The 23259-nt window shown below is 55.3% G+C and overlaps 1 protein-coding gene and 1 long non-coding RNA gene across 3 annotated transcripts in view; one reads left to right on the forward strand and one right to left on the reverse strand.

Annotated features, from left to right (window-relative positions):
- Nucleotides 1-23059, reverse strand: part of BCL9L (B-cell CLL/lymphoma 9 like) — a 40591-nt gene extending 17532 nt beyond the window's left edge. Inside the window, exon 1 of one of the 2 annotated variants that reach the window (XM_021376193.1) lies at nucleotides 22801-23059. Coding sequence is in view for 1 of the 2 variants with exons in the window: in XM_021376192.1 (XP_021231867.1) it covers nucleotides 16253-16309 (57 nt within the window). In the remaining variant the exon portion in view is untranslated. Of the gene's footprint in view, nucleotides 1-16252; nucleotides 16453-22800 lie in introns of those variants that run through there. The other variant, XM_021376192.1, reaches the window with a different exon arrangement.
- LOC110387721 lies at nucleotides 9623-16239 on the forward strand. The gene is made up of 3 exons (XR_002432664.1): nucleotides 9623-10839; nucleotides 11382-13241; nucleotides 14132-16239. It is a non-coding gene; the product is annotated as an uncharacterized LOC110387721 (long non-coding RNA).

Below are 23259 nucleotides of genomic sequence, written 5' to 3' on the forward strand. Positions count from 1 at the left end.
GCAGAAGGGGAGGAGGAAACTGGGCGAGGAGAGATCGGGCTGACAAACTCCTGGTCCCGGAATTGATAGCTGATAGTTCAGGAAACCTGAAACCCCAACGCCTTCCCAGAGGACTTTCTGGTGAATCATGCTCCCACTCTCTCCGAAGAACAGCAACACAGATTCCCAACACCACCACAAGAATGCAGAGTCCACACCGCGCGGCAGCAGGGCAGGAGAGCCCCCAGCAGCCCTCCGCCAGCCTAGCCACGAAACCCAGATAACTCCAGACTTGCACACAGTGGATATCAGCCTCCTGAGCTGTGCCGACATGCCCCACCAACCGCCAACAGCCAGCAGACAAGACGAGATGTGTTGTGATGAAGTGATGCAACAAGCAGAGAGCTACCGGGTCCCGCTCCGCCAGCCAGCGCAGGAAGTAACAAGGGCAGGTTGCTGCTGCAAACAGCACTGAGCACATCACCTAAGCTGGCAGCACAGCCGCTCAGCTTCTGAGCACCAATCCTGAGACAACCCTGATCCAAAACGTCCCATGGACACCACCACAAACTCAAGTGGCTTTTGAGATTATGCAGTCATAGAATGGCTTAGGTTGGAGGGGACCTTAAAGACCTCCCAGTGTGGCCGCAATGACGTCTCCCCGCAGCCTTCTCTTCTCCAAGCTGAACAAGCTCAGCTCCCTCAGCCCTTCCTCACAGCAGAGGTGCTCCAGCCCTCTGAGCATCCTTGTGCCCTCCTCTGGACCCGCTCCAGCAGCTCCACATCCCTCCTGTACTGGGGGCCCCAGGCCTGGGCACAGCACTGCAGGGACACTCATCACCAGCCTCCACCTGGACACAGAGCCATGATGAGATCCTTGGCAATGAGAGATCCTTGGCAAGCTCTGGGGCTTCCTGAATTAAGAGTTCATGGGTCAGCAGGCAACATCCCAAAGAGCAGCTGGCATCTCCTAAAAGTCTCTCTCACCCTCAGTCTGGGTGAGGCCACAGCACGCTGCCCAACACGGCCCCGAGAGCAGCGGGTGTCCCAGGGCTAGCAGCAGAAAGGAACAGCACACTTTCAAAGAGATAACACACTACTTCATTAAAGTCAAAGCACTTCACAGAGGCAGAGGCTATGACAAGCCTTCCAGAAGAAAGATTTCTGATGGCTAAGATTCTTGAATCATTTCTGATTTGAGAAAAGGCCAGAATCAGAAATTTGCCTTTTTCAATGCAAAAACGGTCGTTCCAAAACAATCTGTTTTGCGAGACCATTCAGTGGATTTTGATTCTCTTCCAGTGAGAAACAAAACCCCCAAGAACAGCAGGAGAACTGTATAACTGTCATCCTGCCATCTCCAGCCAAGAGTCCACGAGCATTAGCAGCCAGATGAGCCCTGAAAGCCACCCGAGCCCAACAAGCACAGCTCAGCCAGCATGCCGTGCAGCAACTGTGCAGCTGCAGGAGTGTCTCATCGTTATCAAGCATCAGGAAGTTATCTTGCTCTTATAGTGTCAGATGGATAGCCTGGAGAAGCCCATTCATTTCTTGTACCCTTTGCATGCTTTTTTCAATGGCAGAAGAGGTGACAGCCTCAAACCTCTATAGGAGGGCTGTGAAAGACCTGCAGAGAAAACCTAACGCTCTGTCAAATCCTGGCGGTTCTCAGAGTCATTTGGTAGATCCTACTGCTCTCCTGTCATTTGGAGCTGCCTTGGGAATAATGCATTTCAGTAGGGCTGCTTGGCCACGGGTCTCAAAGGTCTCAAAGGAGGATAACATCTCTCATTCACCTTTCCTTCCACCTATGGAGAGACATCCCCACGTGAATAATGCTCAGAAATCCACCCAGTGAACTGTGCCTCACACTGCCCTCTACTACACCGACACTCCTGAGCAGCAGGTTTGGAGGTAAGATCTTTAAAACCCGACTCTCCCACAAGTCTCACAAGGGAGTCAAGTGTTACATCCACGCAAGACAGGTAAGGCCTGACACGTATGCCATAAAACCACTGAATCATAAAGCACTCTTGATTAGAAAGGACCTCAAAAGCTCACCTAGTCCAACCTTGCATGGAAAATGGTGCCAGATGAGATTATCCAGTGCCCTGTCCAGCTAACCATCCCCCAATCACCATGCAGTTCCTGATCTTTCAAGTCCTTTTTCTGTCCCTAACCTGCACAAAAGCCTCCTACATTTCTTCAGCCCTTTCACAGATGGCCCTGGTTTTCACCATTTTCTCTAAGACAATTCATGTTTTTAGAGCCAACACCCATGCCATTCTGAGCTCTTAGAAATGCAGATTCATATACCTCCACCCATACTTCACTTCTGCTGCCAAAAGCAGTGCTAAGATACAGGGAGTACTTGGAACCCTGCCCCGCAGGACTATCCTTAAGTAGCAAGTAATCTGCAGAGTAGCCCTGGGACACTGGTGGGTAAGATATTCTGTATTCCAACAAGGGCATCAAAGAATGGCTTCGGATGGAGAGGGCTTGGACACAGCACTGCAGGTGGGACCTTCCAGGGGCAGAGCAGAGGGGGACAACCCCCTCCCTCTGCTCTCCCTGCTGCCACCCCTCTGTTGCTGCAGCCCAGGGGACTGTCGGCCTTCGGGCTGCACGCACACACTGCTGCCTCATGTCCCGCTTCTGTCCATCAGCACCCACAAGTCCTTCTCCATGGGGCTGCTCTCAGTGAGTTCTTCTCCAGTCTGTGCTCATGTCTGGGACTGCCCTGACCCAAGTGCAGCACCTTGCACCTGGCCTTGTTAAACCTCATCATGTTCTTGTGTGCCCACTTTCTGAGCCTGTCCAGGTCCCTCTGGATGGCATCCCTTCCTTCTGTTGTGTCAGCCGCACCACTCAGCTCGGTGTCATCAGCAAACTGCTGAGGGTGCACTCATTCCTATCAGCTGTGTCACTGATAGAGATGCTGAAGAGCACCAGTCCCAAGACGGAACCCTGGGGGACACCACTCGTCACCGGCCTCCCCCTGGACATAGAGCCATTGACAACAGCCCTCTGGCTGCGACCATCCAACCAATTCCTTATCCACCAAATAGCCCAGCCTTCAAATCCATCTCTCTCCAATTTAGAGATAAGGATGTGGTTCAGGACCATGTCAAAGGCACAGCTCCAGGCAGATGACATCAGTTGCCCTTCCTTTGCCCACTGATGCCATCACTCCACCACAGAAGGCCACCAGATTGGTCAGGCATGCTCTGCCCTTGGAGAAGCCATGCTGGCTGTCTCACCCCCTCTTCTCACATGTGCCTTAACACCTCTTCCTGGAGGATCTGCTCCTGGCACAGATGATCTCTGCAAGCACAGAGGTGAGGCTCACCGGCCTGTAGATTCTCAGGTCTTCCTTTCTCCCTTTCTTGAAAATCATACTAGGTCCCTTCCCGCACACTGCCAAAGCAGAGGCTTCTGCTGCGCTACACGTGCAGGACAAGAGGGCAGTTAACTCCTGGCATCCTTCCACCTTCAAGCCAGTAGAACCCAGCGTGGTTCCCAGCCACCAGGGAGCCGACCAAGCGCCCCAACCCACCACTGCCCCATGGACTGTGGGGTGGAGCCACTAGGTGTCACCCTCAGCCAGGGCATCCTCCGCCCAACGCTGCCCAACTGGTCCCATGTCCAGACCAAGCTCTCCCTCTGCATCCCAGCCCTCAAACCGGGGCGCAGACAGCTGTCCTGAAGGGCACAGCCATGCACTCCCGGCAGAAGCTACGTGGATGTTTGTTCCGATTCCTCAGAGAAACACAGCATGGAGGTGCTTGTTGCACGCTGCAAGCGAGGGTTGGTGATCCTACTGCACCTCGTGGAAAAGCTCTCCCAAAACAACAGCTCTTGGCCAGGTGATGACCTTTTGAGATCTGTGATGCAAATCCCACGCACCTCTAGCACCCCTCTATGCCTTGCACCCCGCTGCACTGCACAGTGGGACCTGTGGTGCAACAGTGTGCAACAAGCAGGTTTACCTTCAAGGATGCTCCATAAAGAAGAAACAACATAACCCAGAGGCAGGAAGGTTTGGACTTGGAGCTACTTTGTATCATTTATATCTTCTCTTGTCCTAGAGTTCATGGCCTGCTCTGGAAACAGTCCCATTTTAGGGCAGAACTGGGCTCCTTTCCTGTGACCTGTCCCCACACTAAATGCGATGAACAAAGGGCACATCAGGACTTTGTGAGGAGACAAAAGCAGAGCCTGGTGTGTGCTGGCTAGCAAACTGCCCAAATCACTGCATCTGTGTGCACACCTCCAAGTACGCACACGTGCACTGCCTCGCCTGGGACAAAAGGGCAGGAAAGGGATGGGAGAGCAAGGCTGGTTGCCCCAGCACCTTGCACAGAAATCGTTATCCATCTGCATTGCCTTCTGGGAGACTGGACTGCAGAAGGGATGCAAGAAGTCAGCAAGCGCTCCTCCGCGATTATAAATAACAGCCCCAGCACACAGCAGAGCTTTGGCTCTATATTTAAACCTTGGCTGAGGTCACTTCCTTTTCCCAGCAGCTCCCTCAACCCCCACTCCCGCTTGCTCTTATTTGCATGCCATCATGACTCAGGCACATTGGGGTTTAAGGTCAAAGGGGAAGCAGCCGCGCATCTGCCCTGCAGGAAATTCCACCCTGGGAAACCCTTTGCCTTCCCCAGCGCTGATGGGGTGGGCAGTGAGGATCCGCTGCTGAGTGGCACTGGGCTTTACCAGCACCGCGCTGCTGGGGGCATGGCACAGGGGTTTCCCCTTCAAGCGCCCTGCAAGGGCAGCTGCTCCACCTCCTCACCACGTCTCAGAAGCCTCCTCCACATCCTAAGTTGAAATTTCCCAGCTTCTCCCACGTAGGGGTTGCAGAAGGGCATGGCCTGTCCCACAGAAGCAGCCCAAGGTCCCAGGGGTTGCTCTGCCCTTGTACAAACCCTCCCACAGCTCGCCAAGCTCTTGCAGAGACATAATTATCTAACCCTGACCTACGCTGCCAACTTACAGCAGAAACAGGCAGAAAGTGCCAGAAATCAGCCCATCTCACTAATTGCAGCCCTCTGGAAGGGCTGCAGGATGAATGTTTAACAGCAGCCAAACACAGACACCGCAAGGAGGGGCCAAGCAGCAACCTTTCCTCGTGGCTGCCCCCAGCCAGCCCCTCTTCTCCAACAGGAGAGAGATGCCTCGCTGATTTATGGTGCACAGAGTTGGCAAGGGCTTCTAAAACTCCTCCAGCCCTCACGTCTGAGGCTCACAGGAGGCCCAAGTTTTGAGGTTTGTAGTGCTCTTTGTGGCCAGAGCCCTGTTCTCTGCAGCCAGATAAAGCTCCGGAGCAGTTTCACTTGCACTTGGTACAGTAACTGAGGCCATTAAGAGCTCCCAGCTCAGCCCATACACTCAGCTCCAGTTATACAGTTAATTACAAAAACCAGAATGCACCACTGAGAAGAGTGATGACACTGACAAAGAGGTGGGTACAATGAGGAAGAAAGAGCGCAGGGGCTATCTAGTGGGAGAACTGGAAACAACATCTCTCCTGGAACTGGGATGGCTGTTTACATTATCATATAAGCAGATGGGATACAGGGTTTCCAGTAACACTAACTGGTAAGCCGACTCACAAGTCTCTGAGGTAGCACAAGACAGGCCGTGGTCGACACGTCTGAAGACTGAAAGCCAGAAAGATTCCCATGCACAGCCTTGGCATACCAGCCAAATGTTTCTTCCTCATCCTACAGATTCGGGAGAGGAAATCTAGGACAAAGTGGGCGTGCTTGAGGCAGCCCTAAAATCCCTCAGAGTCAGCTTACAGGGAAGCGACCAGCATCACGGACAGCAGTGATAGAGACAGCGGTTTCGTACAGCCCGTGCTGCAGACCAGCTCCTTCTGCAACTGCTACCAGCAGACAGGCAGCACAGACCCAGCCAGCAAAAAGCAGCACGGAGGTGTCCGGTCCTTTTCCAGCCACGCGGTACTCGTGCTCTCCCGACCACAGACAGTGCTCCTCTGGCTCTGTCTGTGACCCCTGGACCAGAGCCTGTGTGCAGCAGTGTGATCTGGTGGGCAGCCTGAGATGGTGGGGGCAGCCCTGCCCACGGCCGGGGTTTAGGACTGGGTGATCTTTAAGGTCCCCTCCAACCCGAGCCCTTCTATGGTTGTATGATCACACTGGTAAGGCATGAGCGCTCCTTCCAAGGCTGTGCATTTACAACAGGAATTAGAAGCAGGATCGGGAGCAGCTCTCTGGCCCGTGATCACGTTACAGGACAGGAAGGAAGAAGGCACTTTGATCAGGCTGGAATCGCTTTACACAGCTTCCACGCCGATATCTCAGCCACTGGAATTAGCATCCCAACACCCCAAACATCCCATTCCTAAAGACACTTCCTGCTCCAGCGCGTGTGTTAGGGCCGGAGCAGCGCAGCTGCTGGCGGCTGTGCCAGGGTGGATGCAGGATGCTTCCAAACCAAGGTCACAGTGCTTAGAGGCGTGGAAGAGTACCTAAAGGGGCTGTAAGAAAGAAGGGGACAGACTCTTTAGCAGGGTCTGTGTGATAGGACAAGGAGAAATAGCTTCAGACTGAAAGAGAAGAGATTCAGACTGGATATAAGGAAGAAGGTTTGGCACTAAGGGCGGTGAGGCACTGGCACAGGTTGCCCAGAGAGGCGGTGGTGCCCCGTCCCTGCAGACAGCCAAGGTCAGGCTGGACGGGGCTGTGAGCACTGATGGAGCTGTGGGTGTCCCTGTGCACTGCAGGGAGTGGAAGCAGATGGCCTTTCAGGGTCCCTTCCAGCTCAAACGATCCTATGATTCTATGAAACGGGGGCTCAGCATGGCTCTGGTTCTCCATTTATGCCTTCTTGAGATCAGAGGCTCAGCTCCCCCAGCCGTTGCCCCTATGGGTGCCCATGGGTGCCAGGAGCCTTACAACCCACCCGCTGTCCCTCCTGCTCCACACGTGCCCCATGGACTGAGGCTGGCAGACAGAGGGTTAAAACTGCCCAGATTGCTGCAGGAAGCCTCCTCCTTGCCTGCTCAGAACAATGGGGCTGTTGTGGAGGCCGGGCAAGTGTGGGCAGCTCCCTGGGACTGGCAGTTACCAGCCTGTTTGGTGCACCACGCGCTCTCCTCCTCCACAGGCAGGTAGAAGGGGAGAGGTGGCTGCTGGTCTTTCCTGCAAGGCTTGGAGGAAAACAGCCAGCCCAGCCACGTGCATTCCATGCAACCTGGCTCCTACCAATCTACCTGGGTGCAGAGCGCATAGTCACACATTGGACCTGCAGCTAAGAGCTGGAAAGGATGAAGTGAGGGTGGAAGGGAAAACAGCCATCATAGTAAACACCAGCAACTACAGTGCATGTCATAGGATCATAGAATGGCTACGATTGGAGGGGACCTTAAAGACCATCCAGTTCCAACCACCCTGCCATGGGCAGGGTTGCATTTCTTAGGGTAGAGAACAATTTAAATGTATTATTCTTCTATTTTTTCCAGCTCAGCAACTGTAAAACAACCCTGAAATGCCAGGAAGATGACGGGAGAACAAGAACTTTTGGTGATCAAAACTTCTGGGAAACCTGAGAACTCTTCAACTCAACACACACATGAGCAGTGAGAAAAAGAATCACATTCAGGGAGAGGGTGAATGGGTGAACGGCATCAGTGATGGTCTGAAATTGGGATGAATAAGCCCAGGGACCTGGAAGTGATGCTGCAAAGCTCAGTCCCAGCACCTGCATTACTCTAAGTCTCAATGGAGGAAGGTGCAGCTCAGCAAAGACTCAAAATGCATACGGCTCTGAGCACAGTGTTCCACGCATGCTGCTATGCATGATCCCTGCAGGACTGACTGCCAACCCAGCACTGTAGCTTTACATTTCCCACCTGAGGGCATCATTTTCTTCCCAGCCTCCAGATCGCTCTCCCCTTACTGCTGTTGCTCATCTCAGCCAAGCCCACTTGGAGCTGCCCTATACAAGTTACATGCAACACTACTTCAGGTCCCAAACAGGAGGCTGGCTGCTCCAAAGGAAGGGCTACAAACAGATCTGTCATCTCAAACACACTATGCACTTTACTTTGCAGCCAGCACTGTTCAGCACAGTCCACAGATTTTGGTCTTCTCTAAACAATCAAGCAAGAGAGTCCAAGACGAAGGCAGGTGAGTCTCATAAGGGGGGGTCTAATCTCTGCATCTGCACAGGACAGCTGGCATCAAAGAAAACACAATCCCTCTTTCCAGCTAGGAAAAGGAAGGATCTGTGCAATCTCTGCAAAAAGAAGAAAAAAAATCATAGAACCACGGAATAGTTGGGTTGGAAGGGACCTTAAGGACCACCCAGTTGCAAGCCCTGCTGTGAGCTGGCAGCTGCAGGGATGCTGCAGGCTGCACCCACGGCCTCGGGCACCGCCAGCGATGGGGCAGGATCTAATGGCCCAGGGAAAGCAGTGACCCCAAGCTTGAGAAAGTGCACCCACAGGATTTCCAGACTGCCCGGACAAGCAGCTCAGGGAAGGGCAGCGCACGTTCCGAGGTCACGGCTCGGCTCCGCCACGTTCCCCTCAGCTGCTGTTCCTTTCAGCATGGCTCTGAAGACCACACAAGGGTTAAATCTGCCTATAAATATCTGTTCTCAGCAGGGCTGCTGCTCTGAACCCTCCAGCCATCTGTTCTAGCTTTCCCCCATCTAAGACTCTAACATCTGAACCACGCTCAAAATTCTTAGGAGCGCTCCCAAAAATAGCCCGGCGCTGTGGCTGCGCTGTCACCCGTGTCTGCGAGCACAGGAGCGTGCACGAGGCCGTCTGTGTCAGCAGAACCCTCAAGCCGTGCAGATAGGAACACGTCTGCGTGTGTGACGGCGAGCAGGCCCGCACCGGCACCGAGCTGCCTGCATCCATGTCGGCGTGGGTGTGCCTGCCTAACCGCGGCTCCGCGGGAGCATGTTCACGCCGGCACCAACCTGCGGCCGCGTGCAGCCTGCCCAGCCGCGCAGCAGGGCAGGGACGACGCGGGTTCGCTTGTTCAACGCTTGGCTCTGCAATTCAGCCAACCCCACCTCCGGGCACCAGAGCCTCGCTGCAAAAGCAAGTAAAGCCTGATCCGTGCGCGAGGCCGCCCCGCTCCCATCCAGCCGGGGCTTGCAGGATTTCCCCGAGCGCTGCACCAAGATCTGGGGCAAGGTTCCTGCTGCAGACACAACAGCAAGGTGGGCTCTCATGTATTTCAACCGCCAAGCTCCCGCAAACCTCAGGGATCCCACTCCCACTGCCTGATGCATGACAGTACATTCTGTACCTGCTCCTGCTTGCTGTACAAATGAGCCTCTGTCCACATTGGCAGGATAGGAGTCTTCCTCACCTCTGATAGCTCTGACAGCTGTAAGGCAGAACTTCCAAGAAGCCTAAAGTGCAGGTACCCCCAAAACCCTGGTGACAATATCCGTGGAGAGATCTTTAACAGAGAGAGATCTGCTCGTCATGCAGCTCCCCGTCCCCATCAAGGCCAGGTGGGACGGGGCCCTGAGCAGCCTGAGCTGGTGGAGGGCAGCCCTGCCCATGGCCGGGGGGTGGCACTGGGTGGTTTTTAAGGTCCCCTCCAAGCTAAGCTGTTCTATGGTTCTATGACTTCAGGCTTTTGCACAGGGATATGCTCGGAAACAGCCTCAGCAGGCAGAGCCAACTCAGCTATACTGTATTTCTGACAGAGTGGGGGGAGAATTGATCTGGGTATTGATTTGATGCAGGAGCTGGTGCTTGTTTAAAAGTTTGCCCACAGGTCAGACCTTGTTACAAGCAGCTTTCCTGGTGATTAGGTTAGAAGGAAACTGCGCCAACAGTGCTAACCAGGACAATGTGGAACTGACAAGCCTTGTTTCCTACTCTCCAGCAAAAACAAAAGCAAACAGGTGAGCAGCTGGGGCCAAAACGGGGTTTTAGAAACCATCCCCAGGTTTCCTGCCAGCATCTGTTATGATCAAACTGCAAATGCACTTTCAGCGTAGGACTGAGGAGTTCTGGGTTTGCATGGATTCTGGTCATATAGGTATCTACTAACATCAACAGCTTCCAAAAGTGCAGCACACGTCTATCCCCTGCAGCAGCTCAGGTGCTCAGTGGGCTCTGAATTTGGTGAGAAATAAGCGTGGCTACACTGCACTCCATGATTCCATCACAGAGGCACTCACATATTGCTACAGAGCACTCCTCTGCCCACACCCCTTCAGACCTACAGGCACAAGCTCTTAAGAGACTGGGAAGAGGAGTGAGGAAAAGTTCCTTTCGTTTCAATGGAGCAGCACAGAATACTGGAGCCCAGTCTCTTTCAGGAGGATTGATTTTGCCTTTTACATCTCTTAGTGAATCCGCTGCACCCCTTCCTTGGCTTTGCTGCCTTGGAAGCACGGCTTGCAGCTGAGTGCTGGTAGATGACCAAGGAAGCAGCAAACCAGTTCAGAGCAGTGCAGGTATCCTCAGATAACCGCATGCCTCACAGCAGCCAAGCAGCTGCTCGCTCTCATGCAGCATTCTCGCTGAAGCACGCAGGAGCCAGAGTGGAGCCGAAGCATTTACTGGGATTTATGCATTTGGAAAGAATAAAAATCAACGTACGAACTCCCCACTTCATCCACGTGCTCAGCGCAGCAGTGCAACATCCCCTGCTGCAGGGACTGATGTTAACGCTCAGCACCGACTATCTCCAGCGCAGAAACGGAGCCAGCACCCTGCTCAGCTGCCCCTTGGGCACACAAGATGCTCCTGTCCCCAACACCGAAACACAAGCCCGAAACCCAGCCCCACGCATAGGACAGAAAATAAAAACCAGCTTCCACTCGGCCCAGCCCCGAGACAGAATGAGAGAGGTTTGTTGTCAATACATGAAACTGTCACTAAGTGCAGGAAAAAAATACGGGGGGGGGGGGGGGGGGGGGGGGGGGTGAGGGAGGGGACAAAACCACATCTCTGCTCCTGGTGGCCAGCCAGCTGACTGACTCAGCCAGCTTGGTTGCCTGCCATAGAGATGTAAAAACAAAACTGAGCTCTCCGAGAGGGAAGAGAAGGGGATTCAGATGAACATGTTCTTCTGATGCGTGATCCTAGAGCAGCCCAGTGTGTATTTAGGAAAATGGCTCCTCTGTCACGCTGGCCAGCAGCTCAGCAGAGAGCAAGGCGTGGTGCAGGACTTCTGCTGCCCATGCCTGCAGGCAGGTGCCGGCTGCTACCAGCACCATCCCCAGCTTTGTGCATGTGTGAGGGAGAGCTGCCTGCTGCCTTCCCCGCTGTCTGCAGGCACTTCCCCACCTCCGCGTGCTCCCTGCTGGAGGAATGCGCACAGGGCTGGGAGGAGTGGGGAAGAGGTTGTTTTGAAATACTAACTGCGATGTTATTTATCTGGATCCCACAGTGCCTGTGGCACAGCAGCCACTAGCAGCGAGAACTTGCCGTTCCCAAAGCGCTGTGCAAACACTTGCACGCGCTCCCCACGCCCTTTGCAATGCAGCGCGCTGACACGCTCAGCACACGGCTCCGAGCCCCGGCACAACCAGATCGCCACAAAACCCCGTGTGAACAAGCAGCACTTGGCACTCCACATCGCAGCAGGCATTACAAGCACGATCCAGTGAAGCCTCGTGAGCCTCCCACGCAGCGATCTCCCCTAGAAACTGGCCAGCCTCCCTGGCGACTAATCCCTGGTGTGAGTTACCTAAGGAGCCGATGGCACGTAGAGCGCAAAGCTGGGCTCTTATCGATATCAACATCGAGGCTCAGAAGCCACGGAGAGAACCTTTGCACTTTGGCTCCCTGACGCTGAGACAACATCACTTCTTCACACCAGGACGTGGTCATGTGCGAGTCGCTCTGGACAAGGAACTGTCTCTGCCGACACGCGGAGCCCGCAGGCTCTTGGGGCAGAGATGCAGACGCGCATCCCATAGTGCAGCAGGTGCAGGGCTGCTCTGGAGGGGCTGCAGGAGGCCGGCACAGAGCACAGGTTCAGCAGGAACGGGGCAGGCAGGCAGGCGACAGCTGCCAAGGATGGGACCCGCGCTATGCCCTGAGCTGACCACCCGGCCGCACCTTCAGCGGTGTTCCTGGTTTGAAAGAAGAGAGAAAGAAGGGGACTGGGGGCAGGGGAGGGGAGTGACGGTGGAGGTTTGCCGTGGAGCTAAAAGGGGAGATTTAGTAACTGTCGGAAAAAATGGCTGCTTTATTGCAGGCAGCTTGTAAACCCTGGAGCCTGAAGGTCTGGGAGTAATTTCTCCCTCCCACGTGCTGGGCTCAGTTTGTACTGGGGGTCAGGGGTCAGTGCTTTTCCAAAGCATTCTGGGAAACACGCCAACTGGAGCAAGCTGCGAAACACCGCTCCTGCAGCACGGAGCAGGCTGCCCGAGGAGCCGACCCAGCGAGCTGCAGCGCCTGCTTAACCCTTTGCAGGGCGACCACTCCGCTCCCCCTGCCCTGCCAGGCTGTGATGTGGGCGCCGGAGGAGAAGAAGGGACACAGGGACACCCCTGGGTGGTCCTCCAGGGGCTGCACCTCCCAACGCGGCCCAGCTGCTGCGTCTGAGCCCTGCTGCAGGTTGGGTGCAGGGAGTCAGAGCAGAGGGAAAACAAGCAGAGCAAGAACCCTGTGCCTGGGACGCAGCCTTAGCATGGGAGAAAATCGCCAGCTCCGTTTCAGAAAGGAGAATAACTGTCCAGAAGCAAGGTCCCTGAGCTTCTTCAGCCCAGATGCCCGCCCCCGCCTCACCAAAGCACTGCTGAGCAGCAGCAGGAGCCAAGGCACAATCACGGCACTGACTGCATGCCGGGGCACCTCTAGAAGGCAGCTCTCCCATCGGCAGGGCAAAGCTCCTGGCACCCCTCTCTGTGCAAGGGAAGGATGCCCTCCCTCCTTCCCACCCCATCCCTGCACTGGGGCACACTGACGCTGTCCCCTCGCAGCCGTGCCATGCCCTGCTGACGCTCTTCTCTCCCTCTCTGCAACCCTAGAGCCACACACAGCTCGGCCTCCTCCCTGGCACGGCCACGGCCACGGCCACGGCCAGCAGAACGCCGAGCAGAGCCCGCCAGCAGCACGTCGTGTCGGAGCCACGCTGCTCACAACACCGCGCTTCCTGCGAGCTGGCAGGGGGTGTGGCTGTGCCTCTGCACTGCTCCACCACAAAGACTGTCACACTGAAGATGATCCATCTCCCTCCAAACAAAGACTTGTGCCTTCTTGTCTACATCCCTTTGAATTGCGCTCGCAGCTTTCTAAGCGGGTACAAAACGGCAAGATTTCCCCACCAGCTCTGTTTATTCCGTCTTTCCAAGCTCCCGTTCTCACGTCCCACCTGCAATCCCTCCAGCTCCTGCTTCCTGACCTGCCTTTACACTCAGAGCTACCGAACCCTCTTTCATCCTCCCCCTCCGCTCACTCCTCCCCAACCCACACACCTCAGCCCTCCTTCTGGGCTTTCCCCGCAATCACAGCCCAGCACTGCCTCCGCGCTCCCAGCGACTGCTTCACCACCTTCAGGAAGAGGAGCCTGCCGTGCCCCCCGCATTCAATCCATCCATTCTTTCACCCCCCAGCTCCTTCACAGACACCCGATGCCAGAAGCTCCGTACAGGGCACCCCAGTGACGTGGGAGCCAGGGGAGCAACTGGCTGTGGGATGAGGATGTCCTCGTAGGCTACCTCCATCCTTTATTGTATCAAACACATCTCCTCACACCAGATCCCGGTACCCTGAAGCCACCAAAATGCTGCTTTGCAGGGTCTGAGTCGCTCTCAGGAGGGAGGACCAAATCTTCCCACCACTCAGCCACAGCAGAAAGAAACACATTTCCCTTCTCCCAGAAGGGCCCAGATGAGTACCTGGAACAGCAAACTTTGCCCTTTGCAGCTGCACAGGACGGAGCGAGGCAGACATCAGACCAAAGCATCCGCCCCTGGCAGCGGGGCTGCAGCTCCCAGCTGACCTGGCTGCAGCACCTCCAGCCAAATGGCTCCGAGCTCTCTGCCCACACTCGGTGCATGTCTCTGGCCCCAGCCGCAAGCTGGAGACCTGCCAAGCAGAGGGCTGCCTGCCTGAATCACGAGCCAGAGCAGGGTAAGCATCGCCTTTAAGCCTTTTCCCTCCGTCAAGCACCCTGTTTTTTTTTTCCAGCTACGGTCTTGTGAGACGGAAGGCTGCTTGGAGCTGAGCCAGCACCAGGGAAACCACCATTTCAAGGTCCTGCGAAGGAGCCTGTAAGAGCAGAAGGGAGCTTTGGCTGGGCGTGGGGGGGGGGGAAATGATGCACAGAGCAGGCTGTTCGCTGGAAGCTGCTGCTGCTTGCCAGGAGGCAGTGGGGGGAGGAGGCAGCAGATGTCCGCAGACAGCATTTGCTGAGAGCCTGCAGCACTCCAGCCCAGGGAGGGGAGGAAGGCGGCGGCTGGTGCCACTGCTGCTGCATTGTAATTGAACAGGACAAACATGACAGAGTCTGCTGAGAAAGCTTACGCTGCCTTTCCCTCCAATAACTGCCAGTTCAGAGATGGGAAGCAGGAGTCCCAGGACAGTGGCTTGGGGTCAGGATGGCACTGCAGGGAACGCTGCGTGGCCCTTCCCCAAGCAGCGGCAGCAGCTGCAAACCCCTCTGTAGCCAAGCACAGCCACCAGGGCTGCGTCTGCGTGCGAGGACCACGGGGCAGGTCCTGCTGCAGCCCACGAGTTCCCTCTCCTCCTGGCACACACGGCAGAGTCCAGGAAGGAGAGGCAATAAATGTCCAAGGACGCACAGCGGAAAGCAGAACGCAGGGCTCAGCCCACCAGCCTCCCCCTTTGGGCACCAGCTCGCCCAGCACCCAGGTGCCCTGGCTCACAGCTGCTTCCCCTCAGCAGCAGCTGGCAGAAAGCGCTCAGGTTTGCAGCAACCCCGTGCACTCTGCATTTCCCCTTCATTGTAAAAGTGTATGATGGAGAACACAACTGCCGGTGCTGTGGCAGGCAGCCAGCAAGCCCAGACCCAGCAGCGCTGCTCTGTGCAGGCGTGAGGTGTCAGCTGGGCTCTCGGACGGCCCACGTGGCTCCAGTTTCCTGTCTCTGGGCACAAGAGGTTTGCTTCCTCCCTGCAGTAAATGAGGCCGATCACAGGAGCTCTGCCACCAGTCACACAGTAATGTGGGCTGCCTGGAGCCAGGCTTCTCCCATAGGTTTTGTTCTGCATCCAGGATGCTCTGCAGAGATGGTGGGTGATGGGAGCAGCACCTCAGAGACTGTGCCCGCTGCCACGAGGACATGGAGGGTGCAGCAGGACCTAAGCACACCATGCTTCTACCTGCCCAAAAAGGCCCTGGGACACCCAGAAACATCAGCCATCACCCATTTCAGATGGAAAGGAACTGACTTAAGCCGGAGGGGCCTTTGGCTCATTAAGCAAAACCACCCTGGGGCTTGTTGTTCAGATCAAATCGCGCAGCTCCTGGTCCCCTCCTACAGCATACTGAGATACAGTCTGGCACTTGGGTCCACTTGAGTCCTCTTAAAATAAAAATTAATTGATATGCAAATAAGATGAGGCGTTAGATTAGTCTGCTGGCCGAGGGCAATGCACAGCCTCCCCACCGTTCCAAGCTACAATTCCAACATTGCCGCACCCTTCCTGTGCCTGGGGTCAGCCCTTGGCAGCAGCTCTCAAGAGCAGAGGGTCCCAATAACGTATGCCACGTGCACAAGGGAGCCTGGGTGGCACAACATCATGGGATGGCTGAAATCATTTGGAATAAATTTGGAATTAAAGCATAATAAACTAAACGAGAAACATTTACCGCTGGCACCCTAGCCTCTCTTCATACTTTGAAATTGCTGTGTGGGGTGGGGCACAGTTGCTTAAAGTCCTGACAATGCAAATGATCAGGCAGGTAGATCACTCTTCTCGCTAAAATAACATGTGCATCTGCAAAATCAGGACACTTTGCTGAAGTTCTGGATCAAGGCAAAGTAACTCCTTTATTACCAACAAACTATTCAGATCCGATGTTAAAAACACCTAGTGGGAGCATGGCAAACGAGGCATGTCTGAAAAATATCACAGAGTCTGTCACCTTGCAGGAAGTACCACAACAGCTGATGCAGCATGATGTTTTGTTCTCACAGCAGTCTCACCCAGTAAGTTGCTTAATGGATGTCTAGAGCGGCCCTGGGTGCTTCAGAGCCAGGTTGACAGAAGGACTAAGGGAAATGTCACTCTCATTTTTAAGAAAGGGAGAAATGAAGAACCAGGAACAACAGGCCGGGGAACCTCACCTCTGTGCATGCGGAGATCATGGAGTGGCTCCTCCAGGAAGAGGTGTTAAGGCACATGTGAGAAGAGGGGGTGAGACAGCCAGCATGGCTTCACCAAGGGCAGAGCATGCCTGACCCGTCCGGTGGTCTTCTGTGATGGAGTGATGGCATCAATGGGCAAAGGAAGGGCAACTGATGTCGTCTGCCTGGAGCTGTGCCTTTGACATGGTCCTGAACCACATCCTTATCTCTAAATTGGAGAGAGATGGATTTGAAGGCTGGGCTATTTGGTGGATAAGGAATTGGTTGGATGGTCGCAGCCAGAGGGCTGTTGTCAATGGCTCTATGTCCAGGGGGAGGCCGGTGACGAGTGGTGTCCCCCAGGGTTCCGTCTTGGGACTGGTGCTCTTCAGCATCTCTATCAGTGACACAGCTGATAGGAATGAGTGCACCCTCAGCAGTTTGCTGATGACACCGAGCTGAGTGGTGCAGTTGACACAACAGAAGGAAGGGATGCCATCCAGAGGGACCTGGACAGGCTCGGAAAGTGGGCACACGAGAACGTGATGAGGTTTAACAAGGCCAGGTGCAAGGTGCTGCACTTGGGTCGGGACAGTCCCAGACATGAGCACAGACTGGAGAAGAACTCGTTGAGAGCAGCCCCATGGAAAAGGACTTGTGGGTGCTGATGGACAGAAGCGGGACATGAGGCAGCAGTGTGCGCGTGCAGCCCGAAGGCCGACAGTCCCCTGGGCTGCAGCAACAGAGGGGTGGCAGCAGGGAGAGGAGAGGGAGGGGGTTGTCCCCCTCTGCTCTGCCCCTGGAAGGCCCCACCTGCAGTGCTGTGCCCAGGCCTGGGGCCCCCAGGACAGGAGGGATATGGAGCTGCTGGAGTGGGTCCAGATGAGGGCACGAGGATGCTCAGAGGGCTGAAGCACTTCTGCTGTGAAGACAGGCTGAGGGAGTTAGGCTCTATGATGATTCTAAGATTAGATGCACAGTTGAAGTCCTTTGCCTCTGTACCCAGTGCTGGAGGTGGAAATTTCTCCAAGTTGCAGCTCAGAGGTACTCACTGGTCCCTAAGCACCGCTGAAGGCTACAACCCCCAGCAGCCTCCGGCACCTCGATGGGCAGCAGTGCCCCAGCCATGCATGAAAAGCAGACACAGTTTAAGAGGAGATCCAGTGCCTCACTCTGCAAGAAGATCAACAGGAGAGCTACGTTCATACCTCTGAGCAGCAAAGCGAAGGAGCTTGGCCTCTATTGTCACATACAATCTCCACTTCTGCCTGTGAGCCCTGAGAAACGAAGCAGGACTTATCACTCATTTTCCAGGTGGAGGAGGGGATGCAGCCCCAGGGAGGTGCTTTCTCCTGCCCAATGCAGCAGAAAGCAGGCGATGGGAGGAGTGACAAAGAAAAGGGAGAGGAGTGCATGGTTCTGGTGCCCGCATCCCACTCTTAGGGCTGCCAGGCCTGCACAGGCTGCCAAATCAAATAGCGATCCAAAGCCACCCTCCTGACAGACAGAGCAGGCCAAGCCCTCAAAGCAGGGCTGGCGCAGGGCTCATTCTACCCAGGGCAATCACTGCCCACATCTGATGCTCATTGACTATGACTGGCAGCAGCTGATGCCTACGGATCACACAGAAATCTCAGTCCCTCCCACTGGAGAAGCTCTACAGCTCCCCAGGCAAGCTGCAATTTTACGTATTCCAACCAACACCCCCAGCTCTGTCCCCAAAGACAGATGTCTTTGACCATTAGGGACACAGAAGCAGCACCCAGATCAGAGCACATACCAAGGAGGCAGGCCAACAAGCTAACCCATGGCTGAGAGGAGGGCGAGCCCCTACCCCACAAACACAGAACCACACAAAACGCCTTGGCCAAGGGCCACAGGTAGATTCCAGACCACAGGATTCACGCTTACCCTATGCTTTGGCCATAAGGTTCCGCTGATCATAAGAGACAGGTTACGATGGGGGTGGGCAAAGTCACAGCACGCGTTGTGCCCCAGTTTCTCCTACTGTAATGCGGTTCCTCAGCCAAAGGGACTGAATTCTGCAGGACTGTCCCTTGCAGATTACGGCAGCTAGCAGCACCTTCATTTCTGCTTCCCTGTTCCTCCAGGACCTGCTCAGATGCTGCCATGCTGCTGCCCTTCCTTCAGGGCCTCGTACACTGACGTGTGGCACATCCCTGGGCAGGAGCCTCTGCCTGCTCCCACAGCAGAAACAGACAGTGACATTCAGAAAAATACAATTAGCAAATACTAAACGGCCGGTAACTACGCCAGCAGCTGGGAGGAAAGATGCAGCCCAGCACTTCCTTGCAGATGGGGCACTGATAGATGCTGGCACGCCAGCTCGTACGCATTGGCCCTCCCAGGTGACAGTGCCCCAGATCTGGTCCCCACACGCTCTACACCAGCAGAATCCTTTAGCTGGAGCTGGAAGGGCAGAAATTGGCACTTGGTGCCAGGTTCTGCTGTCGAGCCTGGGGACAGGGACATGGCTGGGAGCAGGCAGCCAGCAGTGGGGCGAGGAGAGGCTTGGTGCTGCAGAGAGCTGGCCCCCATCCACCACCATTCACACACGCCACCTCTCTGCCATCTCCCCATGCTCACAATGCAGCCTGCAGGTCACACCCCACGCTGTGCACAGCTGTGTTGGGGAGGGACCACACCAGTCTCACACCCATCACTAGAAAGCGTACAGCCTGGTAGGGGGGGAGCACCCAGCACAGTATTCAAAATCGTTCCTGTCTTCTCTTCCAAGCCCATCTCGGTCCTCTCTCAACTGGGACCCCCTCATAAAAATAAGAAGAGACAGGCCTTTCCTGGCATTTCCTTTTTCTGAAAAGGCTGTAAAATTTTCCAAGCATAGCCAGAGCCAGAGCAAAGTTTGTCAGGAGCTCAGCTCATTAGGCGGCTGCTCAAGGAGCCCCGCGGGAGGCGCAGGCTGCATAATTCAAAACAGCTTGGACCCTGGAAAAGAAAATAGAAACCAGGCACCGAGGATGAGGGGGCAGCGCTCAGCTCTGAGCGTAACCCCGTCCACAGGGCCCGCGAGGAGCCCCGGCCCCACAGAGGTGCTGCGGCAGCCCGAGCAGAGCTGGCACCAGGCAGAGGAAATTCCAAGCCTGTTGCTTCTGGCAGCCGCGCCAGGCCCTGGCTAGGACCTCGGCAACCTGGAAACCAGCTACTCAGCAATTTTCTTGCCATCCAAAGGGCTTGTTCTGAACCACAGTTTCACTTCCCCCCCCCCCTCTCCCCGCATCACAGCCCAAGAGGCAGAGAACATCAGAGGCGAAAATTGTTTGCCCTAAAAGCAGTCAGGACCAGAGCCCCCAAACTGCTCAGCTCCTGGACTGCAGTCTGGAGCTGCTGCCGTTCCCCCACTTGCATCTGGGGGCGGGGAGAGCAGAGGAAACTTGCCTGGACCAGCCCTAGGTCTCCCCAGTTCCTTTTGCTCCTTGCCAGGGAAAAGTTCAATTGAGGCTGCGCAGACACAGGACACAAGCAGCTTTCAGCCCAGCCTGACTGCTGTGCTCCAGGCCCGGCTGTGGCCGGAGCAGCTCCGTTCAGGCCCTGTCTGGCCTGATCCCCCGTTGCAGCCCAGTGCTGGAACACATCCTACTGAGGAAGTGGTGAAAGCTCCAGTGCTGGAAGGGTTTCCACAGCCCTGGCCAGCTTGCTGTGGAGAACAGTCGCCCAGAGACTCATCCCTTGTTGTTAGTCAATGCCCTTCGGAGCCTCCCAGCCAACTCCTCACTGCCCTGTGCCTGCGGGCTGCCGGGGCTGTGGGAGACCTACAGCGTGGCTTCTTAGGACCCTTGCAACTGCGTTTTGTGAGCCAGCACCCTCCTCTGCCTGCAGCCTCACTGTGTCTTCTCATGGAAGCCCAAAGCCCAGCACTGCACGCACACAATGACACGAAGCAGCCATCCCTTCACTGCTGTGATGCAGACACCACTGAAGATGTGTGAAAACTGTTCACTGATACACGGCTACCCAACTTGTTTTCTAAAGAAAATAGGAAGTATTAGAAATACTTCCTATTAGGAAGTATAATAGGAAATATTTTCTGTTAGGAAGACCGAAATTAGGAACAGGTTGCCCAGAGAAGCGGTGGTGCCCCGTCCCTGCAGACAGCCAAGGTCAGGCTGGACGGGGCTCTGAGCACTGATGGAGCTGTGGGTGTCCCTGTGCACTGCAGGTGGCCTTGAAGGGTCCCTTCCAACTCCAAGGATTCCATGATTCAAACAGAGTCCCTACGCGCAGAACTGGACAACTGATACACACCTGATGAGCCAAAGTCCTAGGTTCCCATGCACAGAGCAGGAGCAGCAGCAGGGCAAGCTCACCGCACACTGGCGCTGCCTGCAGTCCTCCTCCTCTGCTGCTCATTTCCATCCTCACCAGAGCACCCTGACCCCTGAGTCACAACAGCCATTTCCCTGTGCATTCTACCAGAGCCACAGTGGCCCCTTCGTGGCGCACAGCACTCCCTGGAGAACTGGGCACCAGGCAGCCTGCTGCTCCAACCGCACTAAGCACAGCTGTCTGAATTACAGCTGGGCACATCCTAGAGATATCAGACACTCAGGGTCCGGAAAATTCAGAAATGCAGCAAGTGTTGAGGACACTTCACAGGAGAAACTATTTTGCCAGCTTCTAGAACAGCCTGCTTACACCTAGGCTCAAATGGGAGTCTGAGACTCGACGCAGCAGCTACGGAGGAGCTGAACGATGAGCAAGAATTGGGATTCCTGGCTTCCATCCCCAGCTCTGCCCCATATTCACTTCCTGCCTTCAGTTAGGTCATTTCCTTTCACTTTTCCTCCTCATTTGGAGGTAACATAACCAAGACCTTGCTTCTGCAGAGTGCTAAGCTCCTCCGGCCTGTGACAGCACAGAACGCTGCTGCTGCTGGAGGCCGAGAGGCACAGGGCGCAGAGCCGCACGGTGCACGCCGCCCCGCCGCAGCCTGGCATTTCCTGTGCTTACGTTTCAAGGGGCTCAGAGTCTGTAAACAGCCAGCGTGGTGGAGCATCTCTCACACAAACCATATCCTGGAGGAGCGCAGCCCTCCTGCTCCCCGGCAGATCGCGTCCCGTGGCCTCCCACGCACTCGGGCAGAGGGAAGACCGGTAGGCACAGCAGGAACAAGGAGCACTCTGTGGTTTCTCTCGGTATTTCAGGCCATCTCTCGCACAGGAGGAGCTCTGCTTCACTTTCCAAGTCTCTCCCTCTCTGGCACGGAGCATAAACCTGGCTCCTGGCCCAGGACTTGGCTCCGGCAGAGCTCCTCACCAAACAGGGTGCCGCCCCACCTCTGGGAACAGCACACAGCCTTACAGCCATCCTGAGGATGTCTTGCTCCCACCATTCCCTAGCTGGGATTCAAGGCCTTGTGCGTCAAACTGGGAAGAAAAGACAAACCAACCAACCTAAGTCCTGCTCTCAGGAGGAGCAAAGCCCACAGTCGAGCAGCAATGGGATTCCTGGAGGTAACAGAGACCCAGGTTGGGGATGGAGCTCTCCTACCCCTTGGCTGGAGCAGAACAGGTCACATACTGAAAGGTGAGGTCTGCAGCTTCTGTGCTACGGATCTGAAGGATGAAAGTTTGCGAAGAACACGGAGGGCAGCTGTTGTTCAATCCTTGAGCAGAACGCTGGAAGAACAGATTCACGACTCAAAAGGTAAAGTGTGGGGCTGATGTTTCTCCTCAGGAAATCTGGATTCTGGAAGGGCAGAGAGCATCTTGGTCCCCTGCGCAGACAGAGCCAGCGTGTGCAACTTCAGTGTGTACACAACTTCACAAGCCAGGAAGAACCAGGGAATGCTTTTTCTGCCACTCTCACCCCTACCCCGATCTCAGAACTGATGGAAATGCAGAACTGAGAAGCGAAGGAGCTGCTATGCTTCCCAGCCCCTCTGCTCCAAGGCACGTGTTTTGCCCTGTCTTCATCACTACACAAACCTCTTAGGGCAGTTTTAATCTCATGGAGATCAACTAACCACATCAAGTCAGCGCCAAAGCTCCAGCACCCCCAAAAAACAATGAACCATGCGTGAGATGCACAGAGCGCCTATTTGTCAGACAACATCACGCTGGGAGGAAAGAAACCGAGCCCGGCAGAGCTGAGGTTGGACCTATATTAGGGTTTGATTCGTGCTGGCAATCCTCCTGCGGCTCGAACAACACCGGCAAAGCCCCGTTCTATCTGCACATCACACCTCTGTAATATCTGTCCACCCATATATCCACGTATCTTACATATCACATTTTCTGTTAAAGGGAACTGACAAGGTTAAGCCACGAAGACCGCTACATCAGAAAAGAGCCACCTGTTGGGATGCAGCTGATGCACCCAGGTGTTCCCTTCTGCACCTCCTCCCAAAGCAAGCACTGCAGAGAGGGAGAGCACCCAAAGCATCTCGGCAGGAAGGAACAGCAAAGAGAAGGAAAAGCAAAGCCTTCTTCCCCAAACCAGCAAGATTTCCTTCTAGCTGGGCTGAAGAGCCAAGCTGCACATGGACCCCAGAGATTCCAAGCACGCACCAGCAAGGTGCACAGCTCTGCGGACCCAAGTTCTACCAGAGCTGTGCAGTGGTTTAATTCCAGAGGCAGCTGCCATGGAACAGGGAGCTCGGCACGTCCAGCTTCACCACAGCCAAAGCGCTTCACATTGTCCCCTGTCACACAGCAACCGACGGGTACCAAAGACAGGGGTCAGGGTGGCAGGGAGGCACTGAGCACACTATTTGCACGGCTGAAATGACAAAATACACATCAAAACAAAACAACAACAACAACAACAAGGCTCCACAGCACTCAGGGTGTGAATACTCTGCAAAGAAAGAAAGAGAAGGAGAATCGTGCAGAAAGAGAACCGCGTGGCAACGCGGACTCGGGTGATCTTTGTGTCGGTACCGCCCCGGGTGTGTTACATACCCATGTGTGCTACAGCCGGCCTTATCGCGGGCACCGGCGTCCTGCTCAGCACCGACACAGCCTCGC

Source organism: Numida meleagris, chromosome 23 (assembly GCF_002078875.1).
Source record: "Numida meleagris isolate 19003 breed g44 Domestic line chromosome 23, NumMel1.0, whole genome shotgun sequence".
Classification (NCBI taxonomy): Eukaryota; Metazoa; Chordata; class Aves; order Galliformes; family Numididae; genus Numida; species Numida meleagris.